Here is a 20,633-nt window from a genome sequence, read left to right as displayed (position 1 = left end):
TGTACAAATTTACAAAGGATGGGTCCATCAATGCCTGTAAATATACGGCCATAATTTTTGGATGTGAAGCTTGCAGCATATTTCAAGAAGCATCCACTGGAGAAGGGATTTGACTACAACATGGTGAGGAGAATTTTACCCTGCTCCTCCACCTTAGAAGCTGCTGTTAGCTGCAGAGACAAAAACGCTAAGGTTCAGGAACTGACATTGCTAACCAGAACTGTGGTGAATTTAAATCAGTGATCTGGCAGAGGGGCAAAGAGCAAAACCATCTATAGGGTGGCCAGAATCCAAATAGTCCTGGAATGACTTTTATGATACAAAAGACCCTGTATACTATTCTCTCTTTAGTAGGTGCCTTCTTAAACAGCAGCAGCAAGCAAGCAAGCAAATAAACAAGCATGGCACTGATTCAAAACTGCCCCCCACCCTTTTATCATTCTCTGTCCTCACAGGTCTTCCCTAGACTCCCATGTTTGTAAGCAAAAAAATTAAATTCTTTTTGAATCCAGCCATAAATATCATATGACAAAATGTCCTGTTAACTGTTCTAGTTTCCCTGCTTCTGTTAACTGTTCCAGTCACCCAGCCATGCCCTTGCCAAGCGTACTCCATTCCAGTCGTCTTTCTACCTGATTTCTGATCCTCTAGACCCCACAGTCAGTATTTGGTGGCTACTGAGCATGCTCACTGCACAATGGGCTGTTTGGGGGAATTCACTTTAGAGATTCACTTCCTCTTCCCCATACACTTGCACATCTGGGCTCCCCCAAACATGCTGGGTTCCCCAGAGCTTGCACATGGGTGGTACCATTTTTGTTACATATGCATTGGCACTCAAGCCTGACTATCAGAAATAGAAGTAATGAGGATTTAATTTTTTGTGCAACCAATAAATTTAAACATTTGCCTTCATGAATGTGAAATGCTAGAAATTCACAGTTTGAGCCTGAAGCTGTTTCCATAGTATCTAATAGGGCATGAGTTCCTTCTCTGAAGATGCAGAACACTGGCAAAGGCAAATTGTAGGCAAAAATTTTACGTCCTGTAGGTTTATATTTTTTTTAAAAAAAATTAACAATATGAATGATGTGGCAGAGCAGTCATGATGCACTTGATGATCCATAATCATCTCTTTCTTCTCTTTCTCTCTTCCTCCCTCTGTGGAAACCAAGTCTTGTCACTAGCCCATGATTTAAAGATTTTCCTCATGACAAGAAGTTATTTTAACTCAGCTGAACAAGAAAATGTAAACACTGACTTGAAATATCAAGAGCTATAATGCCCAGCATGTATCCCAAAACAGGAAAGCACAACTCAGAGCCTTTGGGTCCTTGACATTACCATATGGGAAACTCTGAAATGCACACAAATTCTAGTTGGTGGTGGTACAGAGGGATATGTGAAAATATACGCATGCATATTTGGTGATGCTTTAATCCATTTGAAAATTCTGTCCTGTGACCTGTATTTTAAGAACACACTACAAAAAAGATGGACAAGCTGAAACAAATTATGTGGGTTTCTTTCTTCAGCCTAGTAAATCATGTCGTTTTCCGCATGCTGACAGAACTTCATTGACTAAAATTTTAGCAATGTTCTTAAGCGGAGATGAAGGCAGAAAGAAAATACAATACTTGCCACCTTATTATACAGAAAGGTTTGCTAGCCCTCAAATGCTGCTTATCAAGAGGTCTTTAATCAATTTAATTGCCACCTCCAATGAGAAAGTCTTGCAGGAGTCCCATTTATTTGTTATATGCAGAGAGTTCCTAGCTGAAGTACTTGGAAAGATTTACTTCCAAGTGGTCACCTACTTAGATCAAACAGTAAATCACTGACTCTTGTTATGGTGTTTGTTTAGGTGGCAGCAGTTTAGCTGGCCGAGCCTCAATGGCCCCTTACTGAGTTCTCAGTGTGTGTGGCCCATTTTGCTCTGCAGCTGCTTTGACACACAAGCCCTACTGTGTACCAAGTCTATTGTTATTTTAATGCAATTCTCAACAGTCTAGTTTGCCCTTACCAGTCTAAGGTTTCCAAACAGCAGCATGTTAAAAACTCTTAAAACAAAAGACAGCTGTCTTAAGAGACAAAGTCATTAATAAATGGTATTATATAATTTAGTAGCTTCAGATGCAACTAATACAGATCTCTAGTATTTTCTGGTATATGAAAGCCTCGTGTCCTTTGACTGAAAGTTCAGTGGACTTAGAACAAAACATTTCACAGAAACAGAGGCAGTGTTATATACTTGTTCTGTTTCTTCATAACATAGTTTAAACAACACAATAATTGTTTTGAACATTACTTCTGGCTATCAAACTATTATGAAGTTGTAACATTCTGTCTACAGTATAGTAAATCCTTTTCTTCCATAGGAAGAATAATTATTGGTAGCAACTGCAAGCTTTCTTTATTAGTTCCCTACATTGCACATTAATATCATCTTCTGGCATACATCAAATACAATTTCACAGCATAACACATATATCTGGGATATCATAATCAGAAAGGCAAAGGAAGTTTTCTTTTGCTCTTTTCATTAAAGTCAAATTATTATTATTATTATTTATTGAATTTAACTGGAAGTCTCAGGGTGGTTCACAAAAAAACACCAAAATATAAAACCACAAAACAGGAACCCCCGATTCCTAATCTATTTGAGTCTCATAATGCAAAAAATTAAACTGCCAAAAGAGAAACAAGTTATATTGGTGCAGCTCTTGGAGATGTGCAATTGGAGTCACATTCAAATCTACATCTCAGTGGGCCCAGTGTTGAAATCAACACTCACAGGGCATTGAAGATCAAATTTTAGGAGGACTAGCTTGAATTTTGAATTGACTTGAATGAATTGTACTTCACTACAACATCGTTGCCTGGAAGACTTTTCATGTCTGCGCCATGTGTGGGCTAGCTGTCACAGAATTATAAATTTCTAGGATGCAAAACACCTAATTAGGTCATGAAATGCATTTCAATGCCAATGCAAGACTGCTTCAAGGCGCAGATTTTCCAATGCTTTGTCTAGTTTATTGCAGAATGACTCAAACTAAACTACCACTATTTCCTCCAGCAAGTATTTCCAAAGACATACAGATTTTGCCAACTGTACATGTTCCCCAGTCAACAGCCCTTATTTTCCTTTCCTTCATTTTAACTTATTACATCTAATATAGTAGATAAAATTAACTGGGTTACCTTGAGATTTTCAACTAAAGGAGGCCCATAGCCTACTATGTTATGCTCCCCAGACCTCCTTCCTGATTAGTATAGTTATGCAAATTATCCACATGCTTAGCAAGTTAACTTTTAACAACCCATCACTATTATCCATCCTGTTATGAAAAATGTTAACACTTCAAAAGCACAGATAATGCCACTGGTTAATGTCATCACCACTATATAAGACTGTCCGTCTCAATCATACCAAGATTTCCTTATCTAAATCCCCATCGAGCCATGAAGCTGACTGGGTGGCCTTGGGCAAGCCACTGGGTTGCCATGAAGATAACACACACACACACACACACACACACAAATAAATAAATAAAGGCAACAGGACTTATTTCCAAAGATGTACACTAAAGAGTGCAGTCTGATCTTAGTGCAGTTTTCATGCAACAGCCTTGATGAGCACAGCTTCCCAGGTCTGGTCTGCTTGCCTGGTAAGCCACCTTTTGGAACCTTCATGGTTCAGTGAGACTAGAACTATGGGAACAGAACTACAGAAAGGAATCTCAGTAGGGACAAATACTGTATCAGGTTCTACATTTAGGCTGGAAGAACCAGCTGCACAAATATAAGATGGGAGACACCTGGATTGCCAGTAGTACATGTGGAAAGGATCTAGGGGGTCTTAGAAGACCCCAAGCTTAACATGAGTCCAGAGCCTGATGCAGCAGAAAAAAGCTAATGTTATTCTAGGCTGCATCAACAGAAGTAAATTGTCCTGATTAAGGGGACAGTATACTTTATTCTTCCTTGGTCAGACCACACCTGGAGTACTATGTCCAGTTCTGGGCACCACACTTTAGGAAGGATATGGACAAACTGGAATGTGTGCAGAAGAGGGCGACCAAGATGATCATAGGTCTGGAAACCAAGCTTTATGAGGAACGGTGAAGGGAATTTGATAAGTTTATCCTGGTAAAAAGGAGACAGTGGAGAAAGGATAGCTATCTTCAAATATCTAAAGGGCTGTTACATGAAGGATGGAGCAAGCTTGTTTTCTCCTGCTCCAGAGGGTAGGACCTCAAGTTAAAAGAAAGGAAATTATGACTAAACATCAGAAAGAACTTTCTGACAGTAAGAGCTGTTTAACAGTGGAACAGACTCCCATGAGAGGTGGTGGACTGTTGGGAAGGACAATTAGAAGATGGTAAAATGTCAAAGAAAAAAATTCTAATCTTTCTCTCTCTCATACGTATCCACAGATATCACATTGGTGTCTATGGCCTGAGCAGTTGTTTTAAAGTAAAATAAATAGATGAAGCATTAAGGGACAAAACTACATAACATTAACATCATGTGTAGCTTTGAGTGTGAGTTAGTGAAGAAATGTTAGTGACTAAAATCCATATAAAAGGTTTACCACCAGGTCTGAAAAAAATTAGAGATCTGGCAAGCCTCTGTTTACCTCATGTGATAAATATTTTTATTTATCAATGCTAGTACGGTAACTTACAAGAAACTTCTGTCATTTTTCAAATCACGCCAGATAGTCTAAAGTGGTAATAAATTAAATTAAATTCATTCAGATTATGTTCCCAAGAGGAGGGTAAATACAAAGCTACATTATAATTTAAGCCGTTTCCGTAGCTTTCATTGTTGTTGCCTTCATCAGAGTAACTATATAGCCTTTTACTCCTTAGGATTCAGACAATAACTCAAACTTAATGTATGTTTAACAAAATGATTTCTTGCTTTACTTAAATTTTTGACTCAAAAAGTCAAAGAAATCCTTGTACCGATTAAAAACAACCTCACAGATCTTGCCCATTACAGAATTATTGAAAAATAAAGTTTAAGGAATTGCTGTGCAGTGTCCACTATACAGTATTACTGAAGATTAATAGTCTGCTATACTGAAACTCTCTTGGGAAAACCATAATGTAACAATTCTTAATAAAGCAATACTTACAGAAACATCTTTCAGATTCTTTTCATAAGAAAAATTGAGGCACTCTCCATCCACTCCTCCTTTAGAAATATCAAAATTGTATTTGTCTGCCAGTCCTCCTTCAAATAACAACACTTTTTTAAGCTCTCCAATGTATTTCTCTCGCTCCATTTCCATGTCAGCAGCTTCCTTGGAAATATCTTCTTCAGGCACTGTTGGAAGATTCCACACACATTTTTGTCACAATGCAGTTTCTTACAAGATTTCTTCAAAGTATGGAATAAGGCAAGACATGGTTGTTTTATATTCCATCCCTTATCACATTCTGTAATTTACCAAACACTTTATAGGTCAATTTATTGCTGCTGACCGCTGAAGCAAGTGATTAAGAATCACCACTATGATTCAAAAGTTTCTAAAGCTAAAGAAATATGAACTGCCTGATTATATCTAGGTGAGGCACACATAAACCCATTAAAATAAAATGGTTTAGGTGCACATAACTCTGCAAGGATTATAGCCTGAAATCCAGGATTCGAACCAAACCTCACAGGATTAGAGGACCTTTCTAGAGAGCTCAGTAGTATTTGAATCAGCTCTCTTCTTTAATGCTCCTTATCTTATTTTTTTTAACCTTTACAACTCAATTTAGTTTTTGCTTACCCCATCTGAAGTTACGCTATGATTTCAAAGCCCATTTCACAATCCTATGTTAAGGAAAGCATCAAACCAAAACATGTGGATGATTTGAAGAGTAAACAAGTACGCACTTTGGCACTGGTCTTGATAGTGTAAGCTCAACATTTCTACCTAGAAGTAAACATTATGGGCTTAGTAAACATATGCCTGGGATCAGATAATTTGATATCTCCCTTTTATATTGCACTGCAATGTATTTTAATGTTATTATTCAATTATTTTTTGTGCTCCTTTTCTTTCTTAACTCTTACACTCAACCCAATTCACAAATAAAGTTAGGTTTAGTTCAACAGGTCTTCCAAAACCAGCATGTACCGCCACCCAAATTTCAACACTGATCCATTTAAGAGCCATCCTACACATTTGCCGATCCTTGTGGTGAGCCATTTCTCCATGGTGACACCCTGCACATTCCATTAATATGCATCACCCCTCTTCTTAATGACTAGGAGTCAGGGCCAGTATCAGCACCTGACACCCTTGGGCAGCTGCTGAGGCCTCAGCCCCAAAGCAGAGTCGAGCGCCAGTATTTGGTCCAAGCTCCCCTTTAAAACATCTGACCTGACACTCAGAACAACAGCCATATTAATTCCCCAGCTCAGACATCTAGCTGTCAAATTCATCTCATACCAATGGTCCTATATAGCAGGGGTGGACAACTCCCAAGAGACTGCAATCTACTCACAGAATTAAAAACTGGCAGTGATCTACTCCTGGTTTTTTTAGGGAGGAGGAAATCCCATGGGGGGGGGTAGGTAAAAGTTGTTGAGCTATTTTAATGGACGAGGATAGCCCTGTTCTGGGGGAGTTCAAGGCTTAGCTGTTGGCCATTTTTAGGGAGAAAGGGGAACAGCCACTCACCAACAGATCGCTGGGGAAACAAACAGCCTCACTTACTAAACTCTGTATTCCATTCAGCAGATCGTGCAACAGTGGAGGGTGGGGCTTTACCAATGCTAAGGTTAGGGACCCAGCGATCGACCACGATCTACCAAAACCTCCCGGGGATCTACCAGTAGATCGCGATCAACCTGTTGGGGCATCCCTGATATATAGCATCACTCTGGGGCATTGTGAGAAATTGTAATGGTGGTTAGACTGAGCTGCCAAGTGCTGTTTGTAATACAACAGCAGGTAAACCCAACAGAGCCAATTGACAAATGAGGAGGCTCCTCAAAGGATGTTTTGTCCACAATGTTAGAAACTGAGATATGAAAGCTAGGAGCTAAATGGCACCTTAAACCTAGGCTATGGGTACAGCAACAGAATGTCTAGGAGCGCTTTTAAATAATAAGAATACAAAACTGAAAATGAACGAACTTCAGCTAAAATATTATGTTCATTTTTCATATGGTCTAGTTCAGGGGTCCCTAAACTAAGGTCCGCGGGCCAATTACCCGCCCCCCCGATGACCCCCACCGCCCGCTCTTACCAACGTGGCACGACTGCCCATCTCCGGGTTGGCGCAGCACCAGAAATAGCTATTTCCAATGCAGCACCAGAAGTGCGCCAGAAATGACGCTTGCACATGCGCACAAGCTATTTCTGGTGCTGCGCCATGCTGGAAAAAGCGAGTGTGCGCACATATGGGCGTGCGCTCCCCTGCCCTCCGGCCCGCCACGCGATCGGCGCCGGTGGAACCAGCCCAAGGCTAGGTAAGTTTGGGGACCCCTGGTCTACTTCTTTCCATGCCCACCCCCTAATATTCTTAAGAGGGTCTCTTCTCCAGTCTTCTGGGAGTAACTGGAAGTGGGGAGGCAGAAAAAGGTCTTACTTTCCTTCCACTCTGTAGTTTTAATCTGAAATCTTAGGCGCAGTACTGCGTCCGGAGCTCAAAAACTGTTCATGCTAATGAAATTCCCAGTCGCAAAATGTGCCTAGAACAATGGGAGTTTTGAACACTGTTTGTCCAGGGCCATTTGACACCTGGTAAAAATTTCTGTTTTTATAAGTATCCATAGTTGTTATGGAAATTGTCAATGGCATCTATAATTCCCACAACAGTTTTGCAGGGTAATACTATAGAGTACAGCATGAAAAGGAACCATGGGAAAATGGCTCACAATGAAAATCAGATAATGTGTAGATTATTGATGTCCATTAGTCATTGGGAGGGTGACAAGCTTTAGGATTTAGCAACTTCCACCCACCCAAGTATGATGATCACCAGAACAATTGCTTCCCACACTTGGCAACACAAAACAGGCATAAAGAAAGGACCCGCAAACAGACTTACTTTACATACACATATGTGTAATACTCTTCCTGCCAACAAGCTCTACAAGGTCACTTCAAATACTCGACGTTTCGTAAACCACTTAACCTCTAAAGCTATATATGCAGAACAGTCATTTATATCCAGGCATGAACCAATAACACATTTCTCTTCTGTGTCACCCCATGAGTCAAGCCACTGCTCAGTTTTAAAAGGAGCTTGCCCTGTCAACTCTGGGTTATACAGTGATGAAAACCTAAAAAGAACACCATGGCTCTTCCTCAGTTTCCCTACACACACTAGTTCCATTGGACTGCAACCTGAATAAATGGAACAATGGCAGAAGTGATCATCAGGAAAGGCTATGCAATATCTAGTCCACTTCCTGGATATAACAGTAGACTAAATGAGGGTCAATAAACTACGTTTGAATCCTTGGCAAATGCAGGCACTGCGGGTAGGTGGTTCCCATGTCCAGGAAATTGGTTGGTTGCCTGTTCTGGACAGGGTTGCATGCTTTCTGAAAGCAAAGGTTTGCAGTATGTGGCTGCTCATGGATCCATCTGTGTTGTTGGAGGCTCGGGTAGCTGCAGTGGCTAGATATGCCTCCAACCACCTACTGTCCTGATCCCCTGGCCTACCTGGCAGCAAGTCAGTATGTCAAGTCCAAAGCTCAAAGACCAGGGTTCAGCCACACAAGCAAGTTCCAAGGTCCAGAAATGCAGTTCAGGGTCTATCCAAGTAGCCAAATCTGAAGTCCAACAGTCAGGATACAGTCCAGAATCAAACCCAAAGTGCAGTCCAAGAGCATCCAAGTCAAGGTCTACCAACATGGGCAGCTGAATATACGCTGCCCCTCAGCTCTGCTTCTCTTTTGTACTTTGCATGTTGATTGCAGCATATGGACTTGATGAGGCATGTGACCCTCACCTGTTCCAAGCCTCTTCCAGCTGGGAAATCACACACCTCCTCCCAGAACTAGTGAGCCTCACCTAGCGAGCTAGGAAGATGGGGCATGGGCGTTTGCCTGACTCAGCCTCCTAGAGCGACACTTCCACTGCTCCCTATGCCTCAGAGCCTGCCAAGTTAATGGAGACACGGGCTCCTCTGCTTCTGGTGATGGGTCCTGCTGCTCTGGTTCCAGTGCACTGACCCCCAACCCCTTGGCATCCTCTGCCATCCTGTGAGTATTTCCTTCCCTATTCCTTGCTTGCCCCGGTGTGTCCCAGTCTTAGCTACACCCCTCACTGGGATCCTCTTCCTCCTGCCTGTCACCTCACCAGTTCATGACACCTACTGCTGGTACACATGGATAGCATGACTGTAGAGTATCATGGATTGGCAAGCAAGGCACTCTATGTAGGGGTACCCTTAAACTTGTCTCAACAGCTCCTCCTGATGCAATATGCTGTGACCAGGCTGCACCATCAGCACTGTAGTCAGACTACCATCGGCACAAAACTCCAGTACTTAAACTCTTGCACTGACCATCTATATGGCACCAGGCCAAGTTCAAGATTCTGGTATTAATTTACAAGGCCCTTAACAACTTTGGTTCAAGATACCTTAAGGCCCACTTGATGCCTTATATCCCTGGCTGGCTGCTGAGGTTTTCAGGAAAGTCACTGTTTGTGGCTTAGCCTTACAGTTCAACACTATAAGTTTTGAACTTTTGCTTATGCATTTGAGGCCTGACAATGAAGAATCTGGGGGAAGTCTCATTTCACATATACCATTCTGTGCACTTGTTGCAGAAAAGTGAGACAGAAATCCTTGAAATAAATAATTACATAAATAAATAAATAAATAGCATCTGATCATACATCACCTTTCCCAGTCCAAGCTGATCGGCCATCACTGAGTACTACATCAAAACCGGCGCCCAAATCTTTTTCCCACGCTATCTGAAGAAAATAAGTTGTGCCTGGATCAGAAACAGGGCAGATGCGAACAACTTTCTTCTCCATTGTTCTCCAAAAGGCTGTTTAGGAAAATTGAGAGATGGAGGATGGGGGGGGGGCGAGGAGAAACAATACATAACTTAAATCTATTCCCAGTTCAATGAAGAGGAACAAAATATGAAATTGGCAAGCTATGCTAACCATAGTTCTGTGAATTAATACAGATAATGTATCGATTTCTCTATGGGACCAAATAATTTAAGCTTCCTTTATTTGTCCTGTAGGAATTTAAAATCTAATACACAAAACCTGCATGGCCTCCATAACCTGAAAGAGATTGTACTATACTTTAGAATAAATATTCAAGTGGGGTGGGAGTACTAAATATAGTTCACTTGAGCCAACAAGTAGGGAAAGAGGGACCTTTGTGTCAGGATTCTTACCTCTCCCAAAGCTAAGCACAACTATAAACATGTGCGCAAACCCATAGGCAGTGGCCACTGCTGCTCACATGCATCCCTGGATCTAAGTCAACAAAGCCTTCTGCTCTTGGGCAATGGAGAAGTTCAGCTCCAAATGTTAACTTATAAAACAGCTGCATTGTAATAAAAAGGAAAAAGAAAAAAGTGAGGAGCAATTCACTTAAAATAATGCTGAGGGGCCTAAAGACTATAACCATAACAAAGATCACAACTGGAACTCATCAATTGGAAAAACATGTTTGAATTCTAAGTGAAAAATCAGTCTTCTACTCTTGATTGAGCATGAATACCCAGAGTAACGAATGCAAAGCTTAAAAGGCTTCTAGTAATTACACATAAGTTCCTTGTTTATTTCATTTATTTAAAAGTTTTTTATCAACTAAAGAAGCAGTGTAGATAAAGGGTCAAATGGGGGGGGGGGAGCTTTTGATAGAAGATTATGGTTAAGCAAAGAAACACCCAAGATAATTTGACACAACCCACCCTGTAAGAATTCACCACACCAGCTCATTTCAGGCCTGTCAGAAACTAATCTAGGCTACAGAATGCAATGATATCATCTTGCAGTGCATGCCAAACCTAGAGGCATCTGTAGATCAGGTAGGTCCTCTCTCTCATTCCACAGAGACATCAAGGATCTGATTCACTGTGGAAGTCACAGTTTGCACTGGGTTTCCGATGATGCAGATGGCCTCAGAGCCTGCAGGGCCCAGACAGTATGGGGGCAGGATGGAGGGAGAATACAAACTTATAACACAGGTCCCCTTCAGTGCACATACTCCAAACAAGCAAACTGGGTTCTCCTTTCAATTAAATTCTCCTAATCAATTAAATTGATTAATTGCTTCAAGGTTGAACATTAGGCTGTCTTCCCCCTTTGGGTTCTTCAATCTAAAGAAAATAACAAACAAGGAGACAAGGGTACAAGGAAGGCTCACCAGCTAAGGGTGGAACAATCTTGATGAGTTCTCACAATGACCTGGCAGGTAGGGTTTGCATTTTAATGAACATTTACCAATATGCAAACCAAAACACAGCTATTGTTCAAAATTCACACTGCTCCCAATTTTGCAATACAGTTTTCCAACCAACCAGTGGGTATAAAAATACATGTATTGGAGGAAGTATGCATACAGATGCATGTAATGCTGAAAGCCACATACAAAACTGCATTCTATTTAAATATATATATATATATATATATATATATATATATATATATATATATATATATATATATATATATATTTGCAGAAGTGTGCATACCAGTTTTAAATGCATAACAAATGCTGATGAATTCGAAATTTCTTTATAATTCCCATATTTAATTTTGTATCCTTATTAAGGCTTTTGTTGTCATTAATTTTTAAATGTAATGTGTGTATTTGTTTTAGTATTGTTTTATATGAGCTTAAAGCTGAAATAAAGTGATTGAAGCTGATGAATTTTCATGAAGATTTTTTTAAGGACAATTGCTGCAGAAATGTGAAGAACTCAATTTAAATTTAGAAAAATGAGAAACTGAGAGAAACTGAAAGTGACCGATTTGTCTATCCTCTCAAGGAATCTGAGAAAGTTGTATCTTGGGGAAGAACTATTCAGAATTCTGTTTCCTAAGGGGATGAGTTACATAAAAGCAAGGCACACACCTCTCGGCCATTGGTACAAGGTGAAAAAGTGGTGCATAGCCACTATGTGCAAAACTGAATAGGGAGCTTTCTGCTTTGCAAAGTTAAATGCATGATGAAGCATCCAAGTAGCAGCACTTATCTGAATGCAGGGATTCTAGGTGCTATTAATGGCAATGATTACTGATTAACGTATAGGTGGGCTTTTTGGAAAGGTGCTTTTTTCTCACCAGGACTAATGCATGACACAATGGAAGCACATGCTTGGGTTATTTACAGAATCCCATGGAAATAAAGTCACTTCCAAGTCACATTTCCTTCACAGATATTGTGGGGAAATTACACTGAAAAAGCTTAATACTAGACCTCAACACATAATCATTCACATTACATCCATATTTCAGCATTTGTTCCTAAAACACCCAGTAGCCTATTGTAATGCTTGTGAGTTCTTCTGAAAATGTTTAAATAAACAATTAAAAAGAGTTTGCTTCTATTTGTTACTGAAAGAAAAAACACACATTAAAAACTTCCCAAGTTCTTAAAAGCAGCTTTTGCAAATTTTTGATATGACAGCCAGTTGAATAATGACTGTTGGGATTTTACTTTTACAACAATATCACTGTTTAATTAAAGCAGACTGCTAAAATCCGAATATTGTCTAGCACTACCTCATTTAGATGCTATTGTAAATAAGACCCATTTTTAATCCTATGATAAGCATCTCTCAGCCAGTAATAGCCAGATGGGGAGGAGTATCCTGGAATGCCTTTAAAGATTCAATAAAGCTGCTTCTGTAGTCTGAAGATTCTTGCCATCTCTGGAAAATTAAAGCACTCAGTCTCTATGTCCCTTCATTAATACAAAGAAACACTTTAGGGAAACTGATTGATTATAGCAACAGGAAAGCCAGCATTTTTTCCCTAAGGGTTTGAAGAATCATATTACATATCAACACCTGACTATATAACTGCTAAGGAAGAAAGATTGGCTTGCAGGTGGGAAGCACAGAGTTCCACCCCAATTTGTACATCACTAGCTGTATTGAAAGCATCAGACAGTTGACGATTGAGCTGCTCATCTTTAGTACTTTGTGTCTTTTAGTGTTGGCATCTACGATCTTTATTAGGCAATGCTTCCTTCTGGGTAAGAATCAGCTGTTGGCTGGCATGTAATTAGTTGGAGTCTACTCAACGAACAATGACAGTCCACATTCCTGATGAATAAACAAGACACTTTTTAAAAAATTAGTAGACAAATGATTTTGTACACTGCTTTGGACAGCACTCAGGCACAATACAGAAGCCAATTTTTAGGTTTCCTTCACTGCTCCACAGAGTGTCATTTATACTTCGACTCCAGCTTTTCCTTTCTGGCTTGTAGAACTGTCTTTTGAGAGAGTGATTGAGGGAGAAAGGTTGCAGCAGCAGGTGTCTCAAACCTCCGCTATTATACTTTGGGAACATGCAGATCTAAAGGAAAAAATGTTACAACTCTTGAACAATTACATTTACAGCTTGATCCTGTCCACATGGCACATAGACTGTAGCTGATCTTGCCATGTCCCAAGAAACATATGAGCAGTGGTGGAGGCTTGTCCATAAGGGCTGCCCATTAGTCCCAGTCTGCCTCAACCAACCCCCATCTGCCTGTCCCCTTACTTGCAACCAATGCACAGTGCACTTCTAACTAGCTTTCTCCACAGCTCATTTTGCCCTGGGAGGAAAAGGAGCACAGCAGTGTCCCGTCTCATTAGCTTATCAAACCAACCTTCCTTCTGCTAACCTTAGGACTTGGGCCTTGCTGGGACCTCTAATGAGGATCAGGGCAAAGAAACACATCTTGACTCCCCTCTGCAGTTCGGTCCCTCCTTGTAAACCAGTATTTCAACCCAATGCAAAAAAAAAATTTAAAAAATCCGCCAACTTTTCTGGTCTATTCTGTGTGACAGCAGAGTGTTTCCATGCCAAAATGTGCTGTATCATCATTATTCTGCATGGTGCCTCTGGTTAAGAACTTAATTCGTTACGGAGGTCCGTTCTTAACCTGAAACAGTTATTAACCTGAGGTACCACTTTAGCTAATGGGGCCTCCTGCTGCCGCCACACGATTTCTGTTCTCATACGGAGGTAAAGTTCTTCACCCGAGGTACTACTTCCGGGTTAGCAGAGTCTGTAACCTGAAGTGTCTGTAACCCGAGGTGTTTGTAACCCGAGGTACCATTGTAATTATTTCTGAAGCAGCAGGCAAAATTCTTGCAAACCTTCTATCACACAGGTGCCCCACAACCATCCACTCATTCCTGCAGTCAGGATGTTTGAAAAAAAGACTGTTTTCCCCATCACTCCTGAGGGAATTCATAGCAAGAATCTCTGTTACAGTTGCTATTGTGGTGCGCGTGCACTCTCTCTCTCACACACACACAAACACACTCCATCTACCCCCAAAACTATTCTCTACAGGTACTCCCTGACCACTATCAGTCAAACAGTGTGCCTCCTTTCATCTTAGAAGTGCAGAACTCTACCCAATAGGATGTTCACAGTCCTACCTCCACTCAGCAATGAAGAGCAAGGAAAGCAATGTCCCACTGGGACTAATGCTAGCTGGGACTGGAGGAAGTACTAGCAAACCTAGGGAACCATTAGTTAATTGATCCCAATGCTGACTGTGTCTCCTTTCTAGAAGGCAAGGAGATTCTGCTGAACGACATGCTGTTGCTGAGTTACAGGCCAGAACTAAACATGTTCAGTAGAAAAGAAGCCAGTCAGAAGATTTGTGTATGTCCTAGGTGGCAAAGAAACATGAGCATCTCAAACTTGCAAGTCAAGTCTCTAAAGTTTTAAATTGCATTTACAGGTTAAATTTATATGAACAAAAACGGTCACTGATGGCTGCAACAAAACAAAGCAATGCTTAAGCTAGCTTTCTGGATCTTAGCTAATGTAAACCAGAACAAGTCACAGTATTCTTGACTTTATGGAAGAATAGCCATTACTATGTTCCTCCCATCCCGCTAAAAACTCAGAAAATATATAATTAAGCAGCAACTTGTTATATCGCATAACTACTCAGCTATGATTTCTTCTTGTTAGAACAATAACATTGGATTGTATCCAGCGTGTTCTACTTAGAGTAACCCTATTGAAATTAATAGGCATGACTAACTTAGGCACAATTAATAGGCACAACTAACTCTGAGCAAACCTTACTTACAAATAACCTATTATGGGTTGCTACTGTGTTTTGTTTCAACCATAAGCACTTTATCTGCTGACTTCAAAAGAAGTTTTCATAAAATGTTTACATATTTCAAGCTGAAATCAATGGAACTGGAATTTCACTAACTCTGGCTGGATCGTGCCATAGTTTTTACAACCATATTCTAATGTGAGCTGCATCAGACACACAGCTTGATCCACAAAGCAAACAGATGAAATTAACTTTTGGGAGGGGTGCAATGAGCCCATTAGAATATTACTCAACTCAACATCAGTAGTACAGTTATCAAAATGGTATTACAACATTTAGATATTTTACTGAAGTTTGCACACAATGGACTGATTAAGTTAGCTGCATTTAGATAGCCTACCACCGAAAACGGGACTAATTTCCCCCATTGGTTTCAATGGGAACATATTAACTAAGCCTCTATATTACAACAAAACAGTAAAGAAACATAGACAACTCTATGTAGTGATGTATTTCCTATGTTTTCTGCTTTCTTTTGCCAAAATGTCTCAGAGGAAGTCTACATTTCACATTCTCAGGTCATTTATTTTATTCTCCAATAAAGGAAACACATTCTTCATTTCTGAGAGTGGATGGTGGACCTAAAGTAATATTTTTTGTAAACATTATTGTATATCATTTTCCCCAAACATGGACACAGTAAACGTCAGTCCTCCAGTGCATTTCATTTTGGATCTACTGACAGCAACCAAAGCCAACATTATTGAAGACTTAAATGCAGGCATAATCAGTTTCCTGCCATCTGTGGATGGGACTGAATTTGGCTTTCGTCCTCATAACCACATGAGGCTTCTGGATCATTTCAAGTAATATTCAGCTAAACACTCAACATGGAGCTTCTACTGACAACTCAACTTGATTTCTACTCTTGCCATATAAAGGAAGCATAATTAACATTAAAAACAAAATGTAATGAACAAATTTCAAGTATAGTCTAAATCACTACATACCTTGCACATTAATGTTACCAAAAAGGGGAATAAATAATTTAGTGAGAGCAAGTTAGGGGGCAGGACCTGCCAGTGTGCCTCTGCTCTCCGTCACGTCAGGGGCATAGTGCTGTCTGCTGGTGCCAGGAGAGGAATAAAAACATTTCAAATAGTCAAGATTACCCTACTATTTTGGATGTTCACGTATTCCTCTCACCAGGGAACATGACCACTATCAACTTAATATATAAACACTGTTCCTGAAGGTCCAAAATCAATTATATCTCATAACAAAGGACTATCTGAACTAAATCAAAGTGTACAGCAGGGAGAGGGGAAGTTTAGGGAACTGGGCGATCCAATCCCTTGCTTCATGTAACCAACCTGGATCGCTGCAAGTACATATCAAATTTTCGATTTACATAATTCCGTTTTTTAAATGTATCCATAAAGGAAAACGGCTGAGATGACAGAAACTGTTTAAGGTACCAATGTCATTCATGAGTTAAGCCAAGAGGGGAGGGGCAAGGGGGGCAGCTTCCCCCAACCCGATCAAGTAATACAATATAGAAATACTTGACTAATGGATCAATCACATCAGTTCTGCACCCCTAACAAAAGTCTTGCCCTCCCCCAACAAAAATCCTGGCTACGCCCATGTTGTCATCACACAGATAGAATTGTTGCAAACAACTTCCATACTGAGAACACCTTACCAAACCTGACTAGGAGTCTGGCTAGGAGTCTGGACAGCCATGACAATCATAAGACTATGATTGCACACAGCTAGTCACACAAGAACTTGTGTTCTGGTCTGGCCCAGATTTGGGTGAACTATGTGTTGCCAGAGGAGCATGGAGCTGGCTTGCAGCTCTTGTCATGAATTCATTTGCAGAGTTGGTAGATATAGTAGGACAATCTGCTGCCAGACTGCTGAACTCTATATTTTCAACCAGTTCTACCAAGTCTTCTAGCTCTGGCCTTGTTTACGCTCAGAATAAGGAACTGACATAGGCTACTGACACAATTACTCTGAGGAATTAAGGTTAATCAAGTTGCAGGAACAAATCAGTACATAAAAGTCTGGACGTGTCCGAAATTGCTGACCCATGTCCCATGTGGTGAGCTACACAACTGCAACCTCTCAGGGAAGACGCTTCCAAACTTGCATGGTTCCACCCACTCAGATTTGCCATTGGATTTTAGGTTGAAAGGTGTTATATAAGGAATTTTCTAGCTAATCCTTGGTTAAGTGATGAAGTCTACATAAGCTCCAGTGTCTCTTACATTTCTGGGCTCCCTCCATGGTCCCAATTCCTACTCTCTGGTTTGTCCTCTGATCCAGATTAGTCACTCTATGCTCCTAGCTAGTTATCTTTTGCTGCCTCCTTGTTGTCTTTAGATCCTAGTTCTCAGTTCCCAGGTCCTGACTCTCTTGAGCCCACAACCCATCTCTGACAGCAGAACTCTGGACAAACATAATAGAGTTTATTTGAAATGCTGTGTTGCAATGATAAAGAGATCCTCCTTCTCTGCCATCAATGCAACTATGGAATGTTGTGCAGTAGAGCTATTGTTCAGTCTGGAAATGGCTATCACAGTCATTTCTCCTCAAACCTGACAGCCTGCTGTAACATAATTGTTGTATGTTTGCAGATAAAATTGCTCACATCCATTCAAACTTGTTATTGTTGGGTCAAGAGTTATGTCTGAGATGTTCGTGTCACCCACTTATCTCAATTGCTTGGATCAGTTCCAGTTATAATTAACTGAGGATGTTGACAGGGTGCTTGGAAAAGTCCATTCAACCACAATTGATCCTTGCTTTTTATGGCTTATTAAAGCTGGCTAGAAAACACAGGCCCCTATTGTGAACAAGGTAGTTAATTAATAGTATTTATTAAAACATTTTAACATTTTATCCCATCTTTCAATAATGCTAATAATACCTTGAGCAAGAGTGATACAAAAAGTGTTATGGCAAGCCCTCCTTGCTGAAAATGGCATCCCCCAAGCCAGTAGATTTGGGGAACTACTACCTGGAACCCCTCAAAATACATTTTTTTGAAAGATAGTTAAGCACATTGTGTTTGATCAACTCCAGGCATTCCTGGGTGATAAGCTATTCTAGACCAAGTCAGAATAGCCAACATGGTGCACTCTAGTTGCTGCTGGGTTACTACTGCTATCAGCCCCTGTCAACATGGCGAATGGTCAGATAGGAGTTGAAGTCCAACAATGGTCACATCCACACCATACAATTAAAGTACTCTTATACCACTTTAACAGTCACCACAGTCCACAAAGGATCCTGGGATATGTAGCTTGTTAAGGTTGCCAATAGGTGTTAGGAGAGCCCCTTCACAGCGTTAAAATTACCAGCACCCTTAACAAAAGTAGAAGTCATACTAGGGCACTCTCCCTGAAAATAGTTATTTAATAGTTTCTCTTTTTTTCATAGCTGGGCAGAGAAGCAACGAATGCAATTGGCAACTTAAAAGCCAGGGAAGTGATTTTTCTTTTTTTCTGAAACCTGAACAAATTATTATGGATTCCTTGGGTTCCATTAAATGGTTAGCTTCACTGTGGTATTAAAAAAAAATAAACATAATTTTTACTTCAGGTCAAAATCCTAGGTCCTAGTAGGAACAAAACAGGGGTGTTCAGAAAGATGATTGGAAAAAGCTCTAGTCCAAGGTTCCATAAAGATCTCTTTTGGCTCAAACTAGGGAACTCTCCCTGAAAATACAGGCAACTTCCCATTTGCAAGCGTTAAAGTAACGTGTGATAACACACACCCCATTTTCAGCACTGCAGGGGTGTTGGGGCGGAAGGGGGCTTGGCAGACTTCTGTGTGTCCTGCTGGCACATGTGGTACCTCAGATAGAACGCCTGCATACAAGGGGAGTTGCCTATAGTACATGGTTGGTGCTTAACACCTATCAGCATATGTAGTGGGACTTCCTCAAGGTAAAAGTTTTGTATATCTGATATCTTATTTATAAATGGACAAACAATTCACCCCTTCCCTTATCTGGCTCTTTGATCTGAATCTACAAGCTAATTTCAATCTGAATAAAAAGGAACTGATTTTGCATCTTTTGACAGTGGCCTATGCTGCAATTGCTAAACTCTGAAAGACCTTTGCTCTCAATAATCTGGGGTTTTGGTATTCCAAGGCTTGGTAAATTGCCCTTCTTGAGATTTATTATTTTTATTATCATGATCATGATCATTATTATTATTTGCATAAACTAAAAGTGTCCTGGACCAAAGTGCTTGAAATCGCTTCTTTACCATTTGGTCTAATTTTATTTTGTATACAAATACAGCAGCTCAGAAGCATCAGATAGCACAGATCTATGCAAGTGTCTGGATTTAGTACAGGCAATTTTTTTTAAAACCATCTTCTTTTTAAATAAATAGTTTTCAGCTTTTTATTATCATTTAGACCATGAAACTACTAAGTTGTCTTGAACTACAGTGGGGCAGGCAAAAGTCAAGTCAGGATGTACTGCTAGGTCATTGGGTGACTTTCTGGTTCCCAATTGCAAAAACAACATTGTAATGTTAGGCTGCTGAAATGAAGAAAATAAGCAAACAGCAGACCTTTTTTTGCGTGAAAGGCCCGTGAACCCACTTCATTCCTAGTACCCAACGCCAATTTTTAACACTCAAACTGTGTTCGGATCAACTTTGCACCACCTGGTAGGTCTGGGGGCTTCTCGTCAATAAAAAAAAACACCATATGCGACATAGGATGACTTATTTCCGATTCCGACGAACTACTGAAGATCTGAATCAGTGTGCATGCACACGAAAGCTCATACCAAGAACAAACTCAGTTGGTCTCTAAAGTGCTACTGGAAAGAATTTTCTACTTTTCACAAGATCATCGAAGCGGAGTGTGGCTTGTCAGTTCAAGACTATCTAGCTCAGCCTTGGGCACCCTCCAGATGCTTTTGGACTACAACTCCCATCAGCCCCTGCAAGCAACGTGTGAAGCGCACCCAAAACAAAAAGCCTAATTCTCGTATAGGAAATACAGTATAGGTGCCCAGAATGAAGAGGCGCGGGGCGGATAGGACTCTTTACGGTTCAGTCCTCCTGACCACCATGCCGCCCCAAAAGTGAGTCCTATAGGGAGAGTGGGATTTACTCTTGTGTAAGCGGGCACAGAATTGCACTACTGGCAATTCCCGACCGCTCCTTCAAGGCGCCCCTTGGAAGGAACTTCCTCGCTTGCCAGTCCACCGCCTCCAACCCCACACATTCGCCCCCAACCCGGCTCTGCTCGTTGCCCGTCACTTTTCCTACCTCACACTGCATTGAAAACTGCCACTTCCGGCTTCTATAACAAATAATACCTCCCCCCTCCCTTTTGTGTGTGTGTGTCGGTTGAAAG

At 40.6% G+C, this 20,633-nt stretch overlaps 1 protein-coding gene across 7 annotated transcripts in view; it reads right to left on the bottom strand.

Annotated features, from left to right (window-relative positions):
- The window catches only part of XRCC4 (X-ray repair cross complementing 4), a 104,916-nt gene extending 84,313 nt beyond the window's left edge, over positions 1-20,603 (bottom strand). For 5 of the 7 annotated variants that reach the window (XM_033163785.1, XM_033163786.1, XM_033163787.1 and 2 more), the window contains exons 1-4: positions 20,546-20,603; positions 10,381-10,532; positions 9,865-10,017; positions 5,144-5,334 (exon numbers count right to left, since the gene is read on the bottom strand). In XM_033163785.1, the coding sequence (XP_033019676.1) occupies positions 5,144-5,334; positions 9,865-10,017; positions 10,381-10,411 (375 nt within the window). In that variant the 5' untranslated portion in view covers positions 10,412-10,532; positions 20,546-20,603. Of the gene's footprint in view, positions 1-5,143; positions 5,335-9,864; positions 10,018-10,380; positions 10,533-13,010; positions 13,520-20,545 lie in introns of those variants that run through there. The other 2 variants (XM_033163789.1, XM_033163790.1) reach the window with 2 other exon arrangements.
- Between the last annotated feature and the right edge of the window lie 30 nt (positions 20,604-20,633).

This window comes from Lacerta agilis, chromosome 11, assembly GCF_009819535.1.
Source record: "Lacerta agilis isolate rLacAgi1 chromosome 11, rLacAgi1.pri, whole genome shotgun sequence".
Lineage (NCBI taxonomy): Eukaryota > Metazoa > Chordata > Lepidosauria > Squamata > Lacertidae > Lacerta > Lacerta agilis.
The sequence above is the reverse complement of the archived record's forward strand: the minus strand, read 5'-3'. Positions and strand labels throughout refer to the sequence as shown.